The 20,135-nt window shown below is 36.8% G+C and overlaps 1 protein-coding gene across 7 annotated transcripts in view; it reads right to left on the bottom strand.

The window, feature by feature from the left end:
- The window catches only part of UNC13B (unc-13 homolog B), a 253,420-nt gene that overhangs the window by 129,755 nt on the left and 103,530 nt on the right, over positions 1 to 20,135 (bottom strand). For all 7 annotated transcript variants that reach the window (XM_045042889.1, XM_019816150.2, XM_019816151.2 and 4 more), the window contains exons 6-7: positions 19,054 to 19,127; positions 3,765 to 3,822 (exon numbers count right to left, since the gene is read on the bottom strand). In XM_045042889.1, coding sequence (XP_044898824.1) covers positions 3,765 to 3,822; positions 19,054 to 19,127 — 132 coding nt within the window. The remainder of the gene's footprint in view (positions 1 to 3,764; positions 3,823 to 19,053; positions 19,128 to 20,135) is intronic.

The raw sequence follows: 20,135 nt of genomic DNA, 5'->3' as shown, positions 1-20,135 counted from the left end.
CTCTAATTGTATAAATACATTTATATACATGTATTAATCTGCTTGGGCTGCCATAACAAAATGTCATAAACTAGGTGCTTAAACAGTAGAAACTTATTTTCTCAGTTTCTGGAGGCTGAAAAGTCAAAGATCAAGGTTCTGGAGGGTTTGATTTCTAGTGAGACCTCTCCTACCTTGCAAATGGCCACCTTCTTTCTGTGTCCTCACATAGCAGAGAGAGCTCTGGTATCTCTTCCTCTTTTTAAAAGGGCACCAGCCCTATTAGATTAAGGCCCCCCAATGACTTCATTTAACATCTTCTCTCATGTTCTATCTCTACATACAATCACACTGGGGGAACACAATTCAGCCCACAGCATTCCACCTCTGACCCCCCCAAATTCATGTCTCTATTGCATGCAAAATACATTTTTTCCATCCCATCAGCCCCACAAGTCTTAACTCCAACTCTATAGTCTAAAGTCCAAAGTCTCACGTAAATATCAACTAAGTAGATACGAATGAGACTCCACGTATGATTCATCCTGAGGCAAAACTCCTCTCCAGCTATGAACCTGTGAAACCAAACAAGTTCTGTGTTCCCAAAATACAATGGTGGGCATGCATAAGAGAGAGATTCCCATTCTACAAGAAAGAAAAAGGAAAGATGGAAAAGGTAATGGATCCCAAGTAAGTCCAAAACCTAGCAAGGCAAATTATATTAGATCTTAAGGCTGTAGAATAATTCTCTTTGTTTTGACATTCCACTGGGGTGGCAGCACCTCCACAGCTCTAAAGGATAGCCCTGCCCCATGGCTTTCTGCATTGCTCTATCCCTCTGAAACAGAAGGAAACAGCATTAATTGCCCTTTGGGCCTGTGCTGAGAGTGGCAGCCCTGATAATCTCTGAATCAATCACCTTCCAGGTCATTCTTCCCTTTCCTCAAGAAAAAGCACATGTTCACAGCCAAACAACACCATGGTCTGATCCTGTAGAATCCAAGAAGTCTAACAGTCTTCACTGCCTCCCTCTTTCTTCGTCCCAGTTAGTTGAAACTGGCAGTGTCTCTGCTGATATCCCATTTCTACTTCTAGATTCTGCTGAGTTTGGTGGTTAATCCATAGACCAAACCCACGATCTCTTTATTGTTCTCTTCAAAACAAACTTTCTCATTTTTTACAATACAAATTGGCTAAGGAACTAAATTATGGTTCCTTTTTACTTAACAATTCCTTCTTCAATTCAACTCTCTCCTCTATCATTTTACTATAGGCAGTAAGCAAGACCCAAGCCACATCTTCAATACTTTGCTTAGAAATCCCCTTACAAATTTTTATCTTTCACAAACACAACAATTTAGCCAAGTTTATTGCCAGTTTGTAACCAGGATTGCCTTTCTTCCAGTTTCCAATAAACTGTTCCTTACTTCCATCTGAGACTACTCTAGAATGGCCTTCGATATCCTTATTTCTGCCAACAGTCCCTTCACAGCAATCTTGCCTTTTTCTAGTAAGTGCTGGAAAATTCTTCCAGGTTTTACCATCACCCAGTTTCAAAGCCACTTCTTCATTTTTAGGTATTTGTTTACAGCAGCACCCCATCTCTAGGAACTAATATCTCTATTAACCTGCTCAGGCTGCCATAACAAAATACCATAGAATGGGTAGACTTAACAGAACTTTGTATTCCAGTTTTGGAGGTTGGGAAGTCCAAGATCAAGATGCCAGATGATTTGATTCCTAGTGAAGGTTCTCTTGCCAGCTAGCAGATAGCCAGCTTCTTATGTCCTCACACAGAGAGCTCTGTTGCCCTTTTCTCTTATAAGGGTACAGACTCTATCAGATTAGGGCCTCATTCTTATGATCTCATTAATCTTTATCACCTCCTCAGAGGCCCAATCTCCAAAGAGAGTCATACAGGAGCTAGGGCTTCAATGTATGAATTTTGGTAATGTGCAATTCAATCCATAGCAAGAAGCTTTAAATTACACATACACACAAAGTTTTATATACTTTTTTTTTAGATTTTATTTTCAAGTCACTTCTACACCCAACATGGGGCTTGAACTCACAACTCCGAGATCAAGAGTCACATCTTGTTCCATCTGAGCCATCCAGACACCCCAATTTTATATACTTTTTAGCTTAAACTTTCATTAAAATGTCCTTTTTATTATTCAAAGCATAATTTTAAATAAATGCATAATATTCAATCTTATGATCATTTACTGTTTAACTATAGTCATTTTCAAGTTTTGTTATTAAAATAATTTCATAATCAATATTTTTGTACACAAGTCTTTGTCTCCTTCTCAATTACTTAGGATAAACTTTCAAAAATTCAACTGGTGAATCAAATGATTTTCTAATTGGAAAAAAAATACCAGTAATATAAATAACCAAAAAGGCAAAAAATTATTTTTTATGATTATTAATGGATATTAAAGAATCAGGACAACCAAATAAAATGTGTGATTCTTTACTGGATCATACAGTGTGTGTGGGGGGGCGGGGAACAGCTATAAAAATATTTGGGGGACAACAGGGGAATTCTTAATTTGCACTATATATTAGATAATATTATTGTGTGAGTGTTAAATTTCTTGATTCTAATCATGGTATTCTGGTTATATAGACTGTCCTAGCTCTAAGAAGATACAATGCTGATGTGTCATGAAGTCTGAAGATTATAACCAAATGATTCAGAAAATATGTGTATTTTTGGGTATGTAATTCCTAATCTGAAATGGGACAACAGTAAAAACCTATGTGTTAGGGTTATTGTGAAGATTAAATAAGATAGTACATTTTAGCTCTTATAGCAGCATCTGGCATACTCTAAGACCTCAAAATATGTTACTTAGTATGGTTTTTCTTATTAGAAATATTACTATAACCACCGCTTTCAACCAGGAGTTGTTAAGAGTTTGGCATCTGGTTCAGAAAAAAACTACAGTAACACAAAAGAAGCACAACACACACACACACACACACACACACACACACACACACACACACCCCAGAGGTTGAAAAACTGAAAGAGAATAGACTCCAAGTCAGTCCTTTAGTGTTTCCTCAAGCTATTTTGAGAGAAACTGAAAAGGTAGCCAATGCAGGTCTCATTTCAAGAATGAATCTTTGTAGTCTGGGTAAATTAATCTCAAGAGAAATGACAAGTTCTCTCATTCGATTGTTTATCAAACTTTATTGAGGTTTACTATACTATGTATCAGGTGTGGAGAAAGAGGCTAGGAATATAAAATAGAATAATGTCTATGCCTTTAAAAACCGTGTTGTCAAAAAAAACCTGTGCTGTCAAAGAAATAAACATAAATTACAGTATATAATGGGTTATATGATGGATGTGTGCACAGAGTACTCCGAAAGGAGAGGTGAGACACCTAAGCAAGACATGGGGGAAGGAGGAAATGGCAAGAAGAATTCCCAGGGTGATGACATTTAAACTGAGCTTTAAAGAACAGTAACAGATAAAGGAGACAAAATGGGAAAAATCATTCCTCCAGGGGTAAAAGCTTGCAAATGGAGATAAAAGATGAGCACCACTGCCCTGCCTATAGCCACACAGAATCAAAAGGACTCTTCCTAAAGCCAATGGTCAGATAACCATTGAAGACATAGGCCTGAATATGTGTGCTTCCAGAATATCTTCTGTTTACACACATCACTTCACCACCCTCCCCAATTTAAAAAAAAAAAAAAAAAATCCATGTTTGGAGAACTGACAGCTGTGATTAAGGAGATTCAGAGACAAGTTTCTCACTTACAACACTGGGCGGCAGCAGTGGGTAATGGCTTCCTCTGGCTTTCTTCTTGAATATAATACTAGAAGCAGAAAGGAGAAAGAAAAAAAAAAACAGGTAAGAGGCCCAAGTAAAGCAGGAAAAAAAATCAAAACAAACAAATGAACAAAAACAATCACAGCTACATCTAAAAAAGTTTAGCATTTGACTAAAGTCAAATTTTTATTGAACAGAAACAGATCATCCTGATTTCCCCGTGTGATCCTGACATATGGGCCAGACTATGAAATGTGCGACTGGTCCAATGTAACAGGCTAAAGCAGGATAGCAGAAGGCTGCTCTGACCTCGGGCACCTGGGTATGCACATGCTCTGCCAAGCAGCTGTAGAAGGCTTAGTTTAGAAGCCTTAGAGGGCTTATGGCTAATGTACAGATTTCCCCATTTGGGTGAGAGAACTGAAAACCTCTCTGAAACTGAGTTTTCTCATCTTTAAAAATGTGTTTTTTCCCTCACAAGGTCATGTGGAAAGTGGAATTACATATTTCAGCATGTAAAGCAACACCTAATACCTACTAGAGTCCCCTTCCCACTTACATTCTAGCTTCCCCAAGCCAACACCACCATCACAATCAGAAAAAACAGAGTACTGAAGTCATTAAAAAAAAAAAAAAAGGTTCTATAAAAGGGAGAACTAAATGCAAGTCTTGAGGATGGGCAGGGTTTGTAAAGGCAAAACAAGGAGAGAAAGGCATAAACAACTTAACACAGGTATATAGTCTGAAAAACAGAATAGCTTGCTTCAGAGCCTACTGGAGGATTCGATTCAAAAGATATAATTTGGTCCAACAATTTGCAAATAGAACATCTGAAGTTCTCATCCTGACTCTGCTACTAATTACAATGCTCTGACGTACTGGGCAAGACAGAGCTCTCTAACATTGCCAACATATGAGTCATTCATTCAACAGGTATTTCTTGAGTAACCCTCATTTACAAAGGTCTTGAAAGAGTTTGTGTAATATGGTAAGGAGTTTGGACTTTAATGTGTTGGGAAGCCACTTATAATTTTAAACACAAGAGGGATAGGACTCGATTACACTCTAAAAATCCTTCTGGCTGCTGTGTGAGGTGAACCATAGGGAACAAGAGGCAAAGACTAATTTTGTCTGCAATAATCCAGACAAAAGTTTACAGCAACTTACATAGAAGTATTAGTGGTACAGGGCATTTCAAGTAGTTTGATCCAAAATACAAAACACTTTTTGTACATAAATATACTATTATATGAAAGTATTTTATAAGCAATAAACTATGATACAAATATCAGAGGGAGACACTGCCATTATTGCTTCCAATAGGGAATAATCAGAAGTCAAGCACAACTTAAACAATTTAATAGTAATAGTAAAACTGCCAATCACAAAAATGCTCACAAATTCTTGAAGGTTAAGCAACCCACCACTCCAAAGTAACAAGGGGACTTGCTTATAAATAAGAACCACTACAAATGATGATGATTTGGTAGGCAGTACATAGATCTAACAGTAAGAAAATTCTGTAATTTTAATTTTTCATTTTTTTTAAGAAGGCTCCATGCCCAACATAGGCCTTGAATTCACAACCCTGGGATTAAGAGTCTCATGATCTACCAACTGAATTCTAATCAAATTCTAAAGCTTTTAATATTAAACTAGAAGAACTGAGATCTAAGAGGGGAGAGTAGATATTTTCAAAAGACCTATTTCAGGAATTTCCTCCAAGCCCAAAGCAGAAAGATAAAGACCAACTAAAGCTTAATTAATTAATAATATTAAGGGGGCACCTAAATGGCTCATTTGGTTAAGCATTGGACTTTTGATTTTGGTGCAGGTCATGATCTTACAGTTTGTGAGATCAAGTCCTGCATCAGACTCTGCACTGACAGCACAGAGCCTGCCTGGGATTCTCTCTCTCCCTCTCTGCCCCTCCCCCACTCACAAGCACATACTCTCTCAAAATAAATAAACTTTCAAATAATAATAATATGGGGTGCCTCAGTGGCTCAGTCAGTTAAGTACCCGACTTCAGCTCATGTCATGATCTCACAGTTCCTTATCTTGAGCCCCACGTTGGGCTCTTGAGCCTGGAGCCTGCTTCAGATTCTGTGTCTCCCCCTGTCTCTGCCCCTTCCCTGCTCACTCTCACTCGCTCTCTCAAAAATAAACAAACATTAAAAAAAAATTTTTTTAATAATAACATTAAGAGACTGGGCCCCTGGGTAGCTCAGTCAATTGAGTGCCTGAGTTTTGGTCTTAGCTCAGGTCTTGATCTCAGAGCAGTGAGTTTAGGCCCCATGATGGGCTCTAGGCTGGGCGTGAAGTCTACTTAATGATAATATTAAGAGAACTAAGGAAAAATCTATCATACCTATGTACAAAAACAAAACAAAAACCAGAGGGGCACCTGGCTGGCTCAGTCAGTAGAGCATGCAACTCTTCATCTGGGGGCCATGAGTTTGAGCCCCATGTTGGGGGCAGAATTTAAAAAAAAAACACAGTTCTAGAAAATTATATCCAATCTCGTTATGAATATACATGGAAAAATTCTAAAGAGATTACTAAACCAAATCCATCACATATTATTTATCCATAATATGTAACTGTTGTAAATTTATATGTAAATATGTATGTACATATATGCATATGCATGTATGTTGGTATATAAATGGCCATACATCATGACCAGGTAGGCTTTAAATGCAAGGACGGTTCAATATCTGAAAACCTATTAATTCACTACAATAATTCACCATGATAAACAGATTAAAGAAAAATTTGTGGTCTAATGGATGCAGAAAAGACTTATATTTTCATGACAAAAATTCGTAGACAATAAAAACATAGAATTATCTCAATTTGATAAAGTACCTATCAAACATTAGGGCAAACATCATACTTCAGGACTTAAGAAGTATTCTGCTTATGGTCAGGAAAAAGACAAGGCTCCCCACTTTCACTACAACTATTAAAAATTATACTGAGAGCACCTGGGTGGATCAATCGGTTAACCATCCAACTCCTGACTTGAGCTCAGGTCATGATCTCACAGTTCATGAGATTGAGACCTATATTAGGTTCTACCAGGACAGCGCGGAAACTGCTTGGGATTCTCTCCCCACCCCCCTGCCCCTCCCCACTTACACACATGCTCTCTCTCAATATAAATAAACTTAAAAAAAAATATACTACACTGGATGCTTTATGCAATAAACTTTTTAAAATAAGGGAGCATCAAAAACAAGCAAAGTCTGAGAAAATGACCCAGACAAGAGCAGCCTAAGGAGACATGATAATTGAATTTAACACAGTGTCCTGGATGGGCTCTTGAAACAGAAAAGGCATTGAGGTAAACACTAAGCAAACCTGGAAAAAATGTGGCTTTTTCATGTTATTTTTAGTTAATAAATATAAATAAAACATTAACTTTTAAGTTTATAATAACATATCAGAATTGGTTCATTAATTGTAACAAATGTACCATACTAATGTATGTGTTAATAACAGGAAACTTCAGGGAGGGGGTGGAGAAGAGGTGATAAGAAAACTCCCTGTATTGTATGTTCAGTATATCCATAAATCTACAACTCCTGTAAAAAAATAAACTCTGTTAATAAAAATATGTATAAAATTTCAAACACTTTAAAAAATAAAGAATTAGAAAGTGATTAAAAAGTATTATTATTCAAAGATGTCAAAACTGGTTACATAGAAAAATCTAAGAGAATCTCTAAACTAGTACAACTATTACCAGTTGCTGAAAAAATAAACTATTAGGACTACACCAAAATAAAAAGCTTCTGGGGCACCTGGCTGGCTCAGTTGCTAGAGCATGCAACTCTTGACCCTGAGGTCATGAGTTCGAAGAGCTTATTTTAAAAAAATAATATTTTTTAAAAATAAAAATAATAAAAAGCTTCTACACAGCAAAGGAAAGAATCAACAAAACAAAATGAACCTATTGAATAAGAGAAGATATTTGCAAATGATGTATTCAGTAAGAGGTGAGTATGTAAAACATATAAAGAACTTCTACACCTCAACACCAAAAAAAAAAAAAAATCAATTAAAAACTGGGGAAAAAGTACCAACAGACATTTCTCCAAAGATGACATATAGTAGCTGAGTGGAGCCCCCAGGCCTGACTTGGACCCTCCCTGGAGAACAGACTCAGGTGGAGGAAGACAGCTTGGTGGGACTGAGGTGCATGTTTGCTAATTTGGAGAGAGAAAACCGGCAGCATAGGAACAGAGTGGGGGGAACCCCTTCTGCAGAGTGACAAAAGGAAGAAAAAGAGAGGCTGTGGAACTGTAGTATTGTATTTGGACAAGAGAAAAACCACTCTGGACCACAGACTAGGGAATGAAAAATATGGAGAAAGCTAGTTTCTACTTTGCAAACAGCCTTAGGGACTAAACATCAGAGTTTTCAGGAGTGTGCAACTTTCTTGGAACCAAAGCTTTTTAATATTGTAGTACTTACAGGTGCAGGACACACAACAAACTGTTAAAACATAAAAGACAGAAACCTAGCCAAAATGATTAAATGGAAGAATTCTCCTCAAAAGAAATTCCAGGAAGAAATGACAGCCAGTGAATTGCTCAAAACAGATATATCTGAACAAGAATTTAGAATAATAGTCATAAGACTAATAGCTGGGCTTGAAAATAGCATAGAAGACAGAAGAGAATCTAATTGCTGCAGAGATCAAAGACCTAAGAAATAGTCATAATGATGAATTAAGAAATGTTGTAAATGAGATGCAAAATAAACTAGATGCAGTGACGTGGACGGAAGAAGCAGAGGAGAGAATAGATGAAATAGAAGATGAAATTATGGAAAATGATGAAGCTGAAAAAAAAAGAGGGAAAATAAATTACTAGTCCACAAGGGGAGACTTAGAGACCTAAGTGATTCAATGAAACAAAATAATATCCATATCATAGAAGTTCCAGAAAAAGAAGAGACAGAGAAAGGGGCAGAAGGTTTATTTGAACAAATTACAACTGAGAACTTCCCTAATCTGGGGAAGGAAACAGACATCCAAGTTCAGGAGGCAAAGAGAACTCCCTTCAAAATCAACAAAAACAGGTCAATACCACGACATATAATAGTGAAACTGGCAAAATGCAGAGATAAAGAGAATCCTGAAAGTAGCTAGGGACAAATGGGCCTTAACCAACAAGAGTAGATACATAAAGGTAGTAGCAGACCTGTCCACTGAAATTTGGCAGGCCAGAAGGGAGTGGCAGGAAATATTCAATGTGCTGAATAGGAAAAATATGCAGTCAAGAATCCTTTATCCAGCAAGACTGTCATTCAGAATAGAAGGAAAGATAAAGGCTTTTCCAGACAAACAAAAACTAAAGGAGGTCATGACCACTAAACCAGCCCTGCAGGAGATCCTAAGGGAGGCTCTGGGAGTGGAAAGCAGCAAAGACTACAAAGAACCAGAGACATCACCACAAGCAAGAATCTATCGATAACACAATGACATTAAACCCCATCTTTCAATAACCACTCTGAATGTAAATGGACTAAATGCCCCAGTCAAAAGACACAGGGTATGAAAATGGATATAAAAACAAGATCCATCTATAGGCTGCCTACAAGAGATTCATTTTAGACCTGAGGACACCTGCAGATTGAAAGTGAGGGGATGGTTGACGCATGAATGGATAAAGAAGATGTGATATATATATATATCTATCTATATATATATATAGATAGATATATATATAGATACAGATATATAATGGAATACTACCTGGTGATTAAAAAGAATAAAATCTTGCCATTTGCAACTATGTGGATGGAACTAGAGGGTATTACGCTAAGCTAAATTAGTCAGAGAAACACAAATATCATATGATTTCACTCATATGAGGAATTTAAGATACAAAACATGAGCATAAGGGAAGGGAAGTAAAAATAATATAAAAACAGGGAGGGAGACAAAACGTGAGACTTTTTTTTTTTAACATTTATTCATTTTTGAAAAACAGAGAGAGACTGAGTGGGGGAGGGGCAGAGAGAGAGGGAGACACAAAATCCAAAGCAGGCTCCAGGCTCTGAGCTCTCAGCACAGAACCGGATGTGGGCTCAAACTCATGAACCATGAGATCATGACCTGAGCTCAAGTTGGATGCTTAACAGACTGAGCCACCCAGGCATCCCAAGAGACTCTTAAATATAGAGAACAAACAGAAGGTTGCTGGAGAGGTTGTGGGAAGGGGGATGGGCTAAATGGGTAAGGTGCATTAAGGAATCTACTCCTGAAATCACTGTTGCACTATATGCTAACTTGGATGTAAATTAAAAAATAAATTAATTTTTTTAAAAAATTAAAAGTTAAAAAAAAATGAGGCAATGGAAAACCATCTATCATGCTAATGGCTGTCTAAAGAAAGCCAGAGTAGCCATACTTGTATCAGACAAACTAGATTTTAAACCAAAGACTATAAGAGAAGAAGAAGAAGGGCATTCTATTGTAATTAAGGGGACTATCCATCAACAAGAGCTAACAATTGTAAATGTTTATGCCCCCAACGTGGAAACACCCAAATATATAAATCAATTAATCACAAACATAAATAAATGTATGGATAATAATACCATCACTGTAGGGGACTTTAATAGTCCACTTACATCAATGGACATATCATCTAGGCAGAAGATCAATAAGGAAACAATGGTTCCAAACGACACATTGGACCAGATGGACTTAACAGATATATTCAAAACATTTCATCCAAAAGCAGAAGATGTGGAGAAAGGGGAACCCTCTTACACTGTTGGTGGAAATGCAAACTGGTGCAGCCACTCTGGAGAACAATATGAAAGTTCCTCAAAAAATTAAAAATAGGATTACCCTATGACCCAGCAATAGCACTACTAGGAATTTACCCAAAGGAAAGAGGAGTGCTGATTCGTGGGGACACATGTACCCCAATGTTTATAGCAGCACTATCAACAACAGCCAAATTATGGAAGAGCCCAAATGTCCATCAATTGATAAATGGATAAAGAAGACGTGGTATATATATACAATAGAATACCACTCGGCAATGAAAAAGAATGAAATCTTGCCATTTACAACAACGTGGATGGAACTGGAGGGCATTATGCTAAGTGAAATAAGTCAGTCAGAGAAAGACAAATATACAAATTTACTCAGATGTGGAATTTGAGAAACTTGACAGAAGACCATAGGGGAAGGGAAGGAAAAATAAGTTACAAACAGAGAGGGAGGCAAACCATAGGAGACTCTTAAATACAGAGAACTGAGAGTTGATAGGGATGGAGGGTTGGGGAAAATGGGTGATGGGCATTGAGGAGGACACTTGTTGGGATGAGCACTGGGTGCTGTAGAAAAGAGATGAATCATGGGAATCTACTCCTAAAGCCAAGACTACACTACATGTTAGCTAACTTGACAATAAATTAAAAATAAAAATAAAGTTCAAATTTCAAAACAAACAAAAAAGACAATATAAAGATGGCCAACAGACACATGAAAAAATACTCAACATCACTTGAGCATCATCAAGGAAATGCAAATCAAAACCACAATGAGATATCACCTCACACCTGTCAGAATGGCTAAAACCAAAAAGACAAGACACAACAAGTGTTGGTGATGATGTAGAGAAAAAGAAACCCTTGTGCACTGTTGGTGAGAATGCAAACTGGTATAACCACTGTGGAATACAGTATAGAGGCTCTCCAAAAAGCTAAAAACAGAACTACCATATGACCCAGTAATTTCACTACTCAGTATTTACCCAAAGAGTGCAAAAACACTAATTCAAAAGGATATATGCACTCCTACGTTTATAGCGACATTATTGACAACAGCCAAATTATGGAAGTAACCTAAGTGTCCATTATTGATGAATGGATAAAGAAGATGTGGTATATATTTACATTGCAACGTTAATTAGCCACAAAAAAGAATGAAATCTTGTCATTTGGAACAACATGGATGGAGCTACAGAATATAATGCTAAGTGAAATAAGTCAAAGACAAATACCATATAATTTCAATCATATGTGGAATTTAAGAAGCAAACAACAAGAGACCAAAACAAAAAACAACAACAAAAAAAAAAACAGACTCTTAAATATAGAAAATGGGTGGTTACCAGAAGGGGAGGTGAGGGGGGGTGAACTAGGTGAAGGGGATTAAGATGTACATTTATCGTGATGAGAACTGAGTAATACACAGAATTGTTCAATCACTATATTGTACCCCTGAGGCTAACATAATGCTGTATGTTAATCACACTGGAATTAAAATAAAGTTTTAAAAGTTGCTGTATAAGATGAATACTAAAAATATGAACAAAGCACTATCTTATAACAGCAAAGAACTATTAGAAAATGTAATTTTTAAATATGCCATTCACAATGATTAGAAATAGATACTAACAAAAGAAATGCAAAATCAACATGAAGAAAATAGGTTCCTCACTACAGCACTTCTAACACTTTAATACTTACTGTATTTATTACATTTCCTGCTTATTGTCTATCTCCTCCTATTTGATCTATCAGAACAGGGATCTTTGCATAATTTGGCTATTGTTATGGAAAGAGCCTAAATGTCCATCAACTGATGAATGGATAAAGAAATTGTGGTTTATATACACAATGGAATATTACGTGACAATGAGAAAAAATGAAATATGGCCTTTTGTAGCAACGTGGATGGAACTGGAGAGTGTGATGCTAAGTGAAATAAGCCATACAGAGAAAGACAGATACCATATGGTTTCACTCTTATGTGGACCCTGAGAAACTTAACAGGAACCCATGGGGGAGGGGAAGGATAAAAAAAAAAAAAAGAGGTTAGAGTGGGAGAGAGCCAAAGCATAAGAGACTGTTAAAAACTGAGAACAAACTGAGGGTTGATGGGGGGTGGGAGGGAGGAGAGGGTGGGTGATGGGTATTGAGGAGGGCACCTTTTGGGATGAGCACTGGGTGTTGTATGGAAACCAATTTGTCAATAAATTTCATATTAAAAAAATAAAAAAAAATAAAAAAAAAAAGAATAAAGACAAAGAAAGTATGAGAAATGAAAAAAAAAAAAAAAAGAACAGGGATCTTTGTTCAACCTCTGGTGTTTACCAAACATCTAAAAACAGTGACTGGCATTTAGTGTTTGGTAAGTTATTTGTTGAATAAATGACTGCATGTCACCAATAAACAGACAAATGCAAATTAAAACAATAATACTCTACACTCATTAGATTAGCAAATACTTTTAATCTGGTAGTAGCAAGTATCAGTAAGTATACAAAGCAGCAGGAAATGTAATATAAATTGGTACAATTATTTTGGAGAACAATTGAGCAATATCTAGTAAGGCTGAACAGAGCATATCCCACAACCAAGCAATTCTACTTCCTGGGTATATATATCCAAAGAATCCTCATTCATAAACATACAGAAATAAGGCTCAAAGATCTTCCCTGCAGCATACGTTTATAATAGTGAAAACCTAATGGTCCGTGAGGAGGAAAAGTAATAGTGGTACAATCCAACTCTGTCAAGTGGTAGATCCCTAAGCCAGTCTTGACTTAGTACTTCTGACCCAACGGGTTCCAGTGGATGGGAACTGTTAAATACACACCGGAGAATTAAGAAGACTCTACACTGTGTTTTTTAAATGATATGACAAGATCTTGATAATTACTGAATCTTGGGAATATGTGTACTGGTTTCATTTTATTATTCCCTCTACTTTTAAGTCTCCTTAAAATTTTTCCATGATAAAAACAGAAAAAAGTACACAGGAGCCAACATGAAGGAGATACCACTAATGAAAGAGCAGATGATTCTAGTATCAAAAAGAATAATGACTGTAATGGATTGAAACAAATCAATAATATCAAAACCCATAAATTCATAATGATACACTACTAAAAAAAAGAGAACACATTCATTGCCTGGAGAAGTTTCCTGTTATTTTGAAAACTGAGGGGCACCTTGGTGGCTCAGTTGAATATCCGACCCAACTTCAGCTCGCATCACCATCTCACAGTTCATGAGTTTGAGCCCCACATCGGGCTCTATGCTGACAGCTCAGGGCCTGGAACCTGATTTGGATTCTGTGTCTCCCTCTCTCTGCCTCTCCCACGCGTGCACGCTGTCTCTCTCCCTCTCTCTCAAAAAGTAAAAAAAACAAAACAAAACATTTTTTTAAAAAGAAACTTAACAAAAGAGAATGTTTTTCTTGTACAGATTTTATTACAAGTGAACGAAAGAGCTGTAAGAGAAAGTCCTTTTTCACAGACAAATCATAGTAAATAAAGGTTGGAGGGGTAATATAATTAGAAAATCATCATTTTACAAGCCCTAATTAAATAATAATTATCTGCTGCTAAAACCAAGTGGAAAGACTGGTGGGAAAGCTTTATTATGGATAAAACTGGCTGACACCAGTTGAACCCACTGTTGAATTTTTTTCACATGTATGATGTTTATTGTGAAAGTAACTGCAAGTAGTAAGTGCCTCTCCACTGCTGAATTTTAATATCACTAAAGTGAGATGAGACACCATCTCCCTACCGAAAAAGAACTTCAGTCTAAGTCTCAATCTAATCCTCGAACTATTAGATATAATTTTTAGTTTAAAAGAACAGAGATAGAGGAACATGGTAAATAAAACCCTGGGGATATAATCAGCCAAATCCAGAATATGCAGGATTCTATAAAACAAATGAGGGTAGGGGAAAGTTACAGAATAAAAATTATTTACTAGACATAATAACCAAATGTGAACAACGTGTTTGGATCTCCTGAACTGAACAAATCAACTGTGAAAATATATCTTTGAGACAATAATGGAAATCTGAACTTACTAGGTGGGACATGACATTAAGAGATTATTGTTAGGGGCGCCTGGGTGGCTCAATCGGTTAAGCGTTCGACTTCAGCTCAGGTAATGATCTCACAGTCTGAGTTCGAGCCCCGTGTCGGGCTCTGTGCTGACAGCTCAGAGCCTGGAGCCTACTCGGATTCTGTGTCTCCCTCTCTCTCTGCCCCTCCCCTGCTCATGCTGTCTCTCTCTGTCTCAAAAATAAATAAAAACATTAAAAAACAAATTATTGTTAAATGTGATGAAGGGTATGTGGTTTTTTTCATCTACATAAAAAAAGGCATTATCTATTAAAGATGTACAAATATTCACATATTTGTGAGTGAGACAAGATGATGTCTGAGATTGGTCTTAAAACACTACAGCAAAAAAAGAGGAATAATTCTACTTACTTTTCATGTTAGGAAATTTCAATAACAAAATTTTTAAATAAAGTAGCAATCACAATAAGATAGCACTTCACATTTACTAGGATGGCCATATTCAACAAGTGTTAGTGAGAATGTGGAGAAAACGGAACCCTTATACACTGCTGGTAGGAATGTACAATGGTACAGCCACTTTGGGAAAAAGTATGGCAATTTCTAAAACAGTTAATCATTGTTACCATCTGATCCAGCAATTCTACTCCCAAGTGTATACCCAAGAGAAAACCTATGTCCAAACAAAAACTTGTACATCAATGTTAATAGCAGCATTATCCACAACAGTAGAAATAATCTAATTGTCTACCAACTGATAAATGGATGAAAGGTAGTATAACCATACAATGGAATATTATTTGACAATGAAACAGAATGAAGTAGTGTGTACATGCCACAACATGGAAGAAATTTTGAAAATATTATGCTAAGTGAAAGAAGAAAATCATAAAGAACCACATATTGTATAATTCCATTATATGAAATGTCCACAATAAGTCAATGTATAGAGATAGAAAGTAAATATTTGCCTAGGACTAAGGAGGATGAGAGAATTGGGAGTATGATGGCTAAGCGCATAGGATTTCTTTACGGGGTAATGCAAATGTTCTAAGGATGTACAACTCTGAATATACTAAATTTTATACTTTAAATGTGTGAGCTTTATGAACTATATTTTAATAGTTATTAAAAACATTAACAACAGGTGATATAGGGAGGGATGAAAGAAGTAAACTTAGTGAACTCCAAATCCTAGAATAGAAACAAAAAGCAAAAATCTTAAAGGAAGTTGAGAACCACAGGCCAAGAACCACCATTTTTAGAACTTATAAAATTCCTCCCTATTTGCTGAAGTTACATTTGGTTTTTTATTGTTTTAACCTCTTCATCTGATTCTGCCTAGTGACACACAGCAAAACCTATAAAATCAAAAGCACAATGTTTTGGTTTTTCCAGATTTTATTTTTAAGTAATTTCTACACCCAGTATGGAACTTGAACTCATGACCTTGAAATCAGGACTCACATGCTCTACCAACTGAGCCAGCCAGGTGCCCAGCCATCTGTTTCTTTACTAAGTAAACAAAGAAGATAGGAGTTTGGAAAATGTATACCACTCTACACCCAGGCTATGGGAAAACAAAAAAATACAAAGGGTAAAGTGAGAAAAAGAGTGGATTTGGCATGTATCAAGGAGAGAAGAAAGATTGGAACTTTTAACAGAGAAAAGTTGAGGTACTGGCTGGGGCATAAGAAGAATTATATAGTCCAAATAGTAGGCAGCCTACAGAGGATTCAGATGAATTAAGAAAAAACCCTGACACTTGTCACAAATTCCATTTTCTCACCTGTGATTTAACTCACTGCGGGTTGAACTGTGTTCCTCAAAACAATATGTTGAAGTCCTAATCCCCAGTACCTATGCATGTGACCTTATTTGTAAATGGGGTCCTGCAGATGTAATCAAATTAGTTCAGTGACTATTGCCCTTACAAGATAAATGTAAATTTGGACAGAGACACACAAAGAGAACACATTGTGAGGAGACACAGAGACACACAGGGAGGTAGTGGCAAAAGGCAGAAATTTGAACAATGTGTCTTCAAACCAAGGAACAGCAAGAACTACTGAAAACCACCAGAAGGCAGAAGAGAGTCATGGAACAGTTCCTCAGAACGTCCAGCAGGGAACTGACCCTGCCAATAGCTTCATTTCAGAATTCTAGCCTTCAGAATTGAGAGGATAAATTTCTGTTTTTGTAAGCCACCTAGTTAATAGCACTTTGCTATGGAGGCCCTAGGAAACTAATACACTCATCAAAACACTTCATTTTGGAATCCTGAACTAATCCACAAATATTGGTCAGTAATTGCCAAATGTGACAGCTCCATTACTCATCATCTTTGTTCTCATTAACATCGGACAGTATCAAGAATTTCTGCCTTAAAACCCTTTTACCCTTTGTTCCATGAGCCTTTTTCTTTTTCTACTTGCTCTCTTCAGTTCCTTCTCCATCTCTTGTTTTTCCATATTCTATATTTGATGTTCCCCCTTGTTATTCTTCAATAATTTTCACAGAGGCACCTGGATGGCTCAGTCGGTTAAGCATCCCACTTGGGCTCAGGTCATGATCTCACGGTCTGTGCGTGGTTCAAATCCCACAATGGGCTCGGTGTTGATAGCTCAGAGCTTGGAGCCTGCTTCAGATTCTGTGTCTCCCTCTCTCTCTGCACTCCCCCCAACCCCACTCTCCCTCTCGCTCGCTCTCAAAAATAAATAATAAAAAAGTTTTAACAATACTTTTTACATACTTTACATGAGTGAGTTCTTCTATTCCTGGGACTTCAAATGCTACCTTTATGTTCATGAATCCTAACTCTATGCCAATAGCTCCTCACCCTATCTAACACCCTGAGCTTCATATTCTTTCATTCTTTCATGAAGTTGCTTACCAGACATTTCCATTGAAATATCTGTTGGCATTCCAAATTCTACCTTATAATCAGACCAATTTTGTAACAGCCCAAAATGTCCAAAAATGAAAATCTTATCTTTTTCCTCCACGAGCAATAACAAAAACATCCCCCATTCCTGATGGCCCAGACTGAGTTGTCTGTGTTTCCTTTTGTGCACCAGAGTTATCTCTGGAGATAAGACAAGGCCAAGCAATGTAATAGTCTAAGCATCCCTAAAAAGAACATATTCATTTTGGAACACTTCATTTTGGAATCCTGAACTAATCCACAAATATTGGTCAGTAATTGCCAAATGTGACAGCTCCATTACTCATCATCTTTGTTCTCATTAACATCGGACAGTATCAAGAATTTCTGCCTTAAAACCCTTTTACCCTTTGTTCCATGAGCCTTTTTCTTTTTCTACACAATTTTCTTTTTCTAACAATTTACAGTTGACTTTTTTAAATTTTATTTGAGAGAAAGAGAGAGAGGGAGGGAGGGAGGGAGGGAGGGAGGGAGGGACAAAGAGAGAGAATCCCAAGCAGGCTCCTGTCAACACAGAGCCCAACACAGGGCTTGAACTCACAAACTATGAGATCACAACCTAAGCCGAAGTTGAATGCTTAACCGACTGAGCCACCAAGGCACCCTTAACAGTTGACTCTTGAACAATGGGGGATTAGGAACATTGACCTTCCACACAAGCAAAGGTTCACATATAACTTTTGATTCCCCCCAAAATTTAACTGCTAATAGCTTACTGTTGAGCCTTACCGATAAGGAGTCAATGCATGTTTTGTATGTTATATGTATTATATACTGTATTCTTACAATAAACTAGAGAAAAAAGATGTTAAGAAAATCATATATGTTTGCATTATTACACATTACATTTACAGTACTATATCAGAAAAAATCTGTGTATGACTAGACCCATACAGTTCAAACTCACGCTGTTCAAGAGTCAACTGTATGCCAAACATCTGGAAATTAGCAAAAGAAATGCCTTCTGCTCATCTCTGTAACAAGAGAACAGTTTCCCTAGTATAAGCTCCCACCCAAAAAGTCTAGAGCCAGACTAGTGCTAACTCAGCCATTAATGGGGAACAATGAGAAAAATAGAAAAAGTGGGAGATAGATCCTTCTAAATGTCCAATGATCTTCCAGCTTCCTTGTTTCTTTAACGTAGCTTAAATTCTTTCATTCTTCAACATGCTCTTGGGTCCTCTTCCCTTGACAAACTATAAAGTGTCCTATAAAGAAATTTTTCCCAGGGTGCCTGGGTGGCTCAGTCAGTTGAGCATCCAATTCTTGATTTCACTTCAGGTCACGATCCCAGGGTTGTGGGATCAAGCCCCATGTTAGGCTCCATTCTGAGTATGGAGCCTGCTTAAGATTCTCTCTTTCTCCTTTTGTCCCTCTCCCCCAGTTACGCTTTCTAAAATTAAAAAAAAAAAAAAAGAAAAGAAAAGAAATATTCTCCCATCTCTGTAACGTAAATAATGCAATTCCTACCTCACTGTCAGCTCCCAAGACATTGATTTGCTCCAATTTGTAAGTCCAGTATCTGGCCTCCTCCTCTGGGATATCTACCATGAAAAAGAAGAAATTACATTACGAGGTTAATAATTTGATCATGCATCAATAATCCTTTATTCCAACAAATAATCAAGGTAGAAAGTGATGGACAATTTTACTGGTGGGCTTGGTTCTTGACATGAATATGATCTTGCATCTTCACAGAAAACAAAATAATATTCTATTATTCCCACTGGATCAGAAGACTTATTGTCAAAATGTCAATACTACCTAGTGTGATCTACATATTGAATGCAATCACTATCAAAACCTCAATGATTTCTTTTGCAGAAATAGGAAACCCCATTCTAAAACTCATAAGGGAAAAAAATAAATAAAATTTATAGGGCATCCCAGTAACTCCAAATAGCCAAAAACAATCTTGAAAAGGAAAAACAAAACTGGAGGACTCACATTTCCTAATTTCAAAACTTACTATAAAACTACAGTAATCAAAACAACATGGCACAGACATATAGAACAATGGAATAGAATAGGGAGCCCAGAAATAAAATATAGTCAAATGATTTTTTGACAAGGGTACCATGAACATTCAATAACAGGAGTACCTGGCTGGCTAGGTCAGAAGAGCATGTGACTCTTGATCACAGGGTTGTGAGTTTGAGCCCCATGCTGGGTATAGAGATTAAATAAAATCTTAAAAGAAAAAAAAAACACTCAATAGGGAAAAGCATCTTTCAACAAATAGTGCTGGGAAAACTAGATATCCACATGCAAAAGAACGTTGGGCATTTACCTAACACCACATACAAAAAATTAACTCAAAATGAATTAAGACCTAAACTGAAGACCTAAAACTATAAAATTCTAAGAAAATATAGGGCAAAAGCTGAGTGATGTTGGATTTGGCAATGATCTCTTGGAGAGGACACCAAAGGTACAAGCCATGACAGAAAAAGCAGACAAAATGGACTTCATGAAATTAAAAAAAAAAAAAAAAAAATTCTGCATCAAAAGACACTATCAACAGAATCAAAAGGTAACCCATAGACAGAGAA

The sequence above is a fragment of the Felis catus genome, chromosome D4 (genome assembly GCF_018350175.1).
Source record: "Felis catus isolate Fca126 chromosome D4, F.catus_Fca126_mat1.0, whole genome shotgun sequence".
Classification (NCBI taxonomy): domain Eukaryota; kingdom Metazoa; phylum Chordata; class Mammalia; order Carnivora; family Felidae; genus Felis; species Felis catus.
This window is presented reverse-complemented; position numbering and strand designations above follow the sequence as displayed.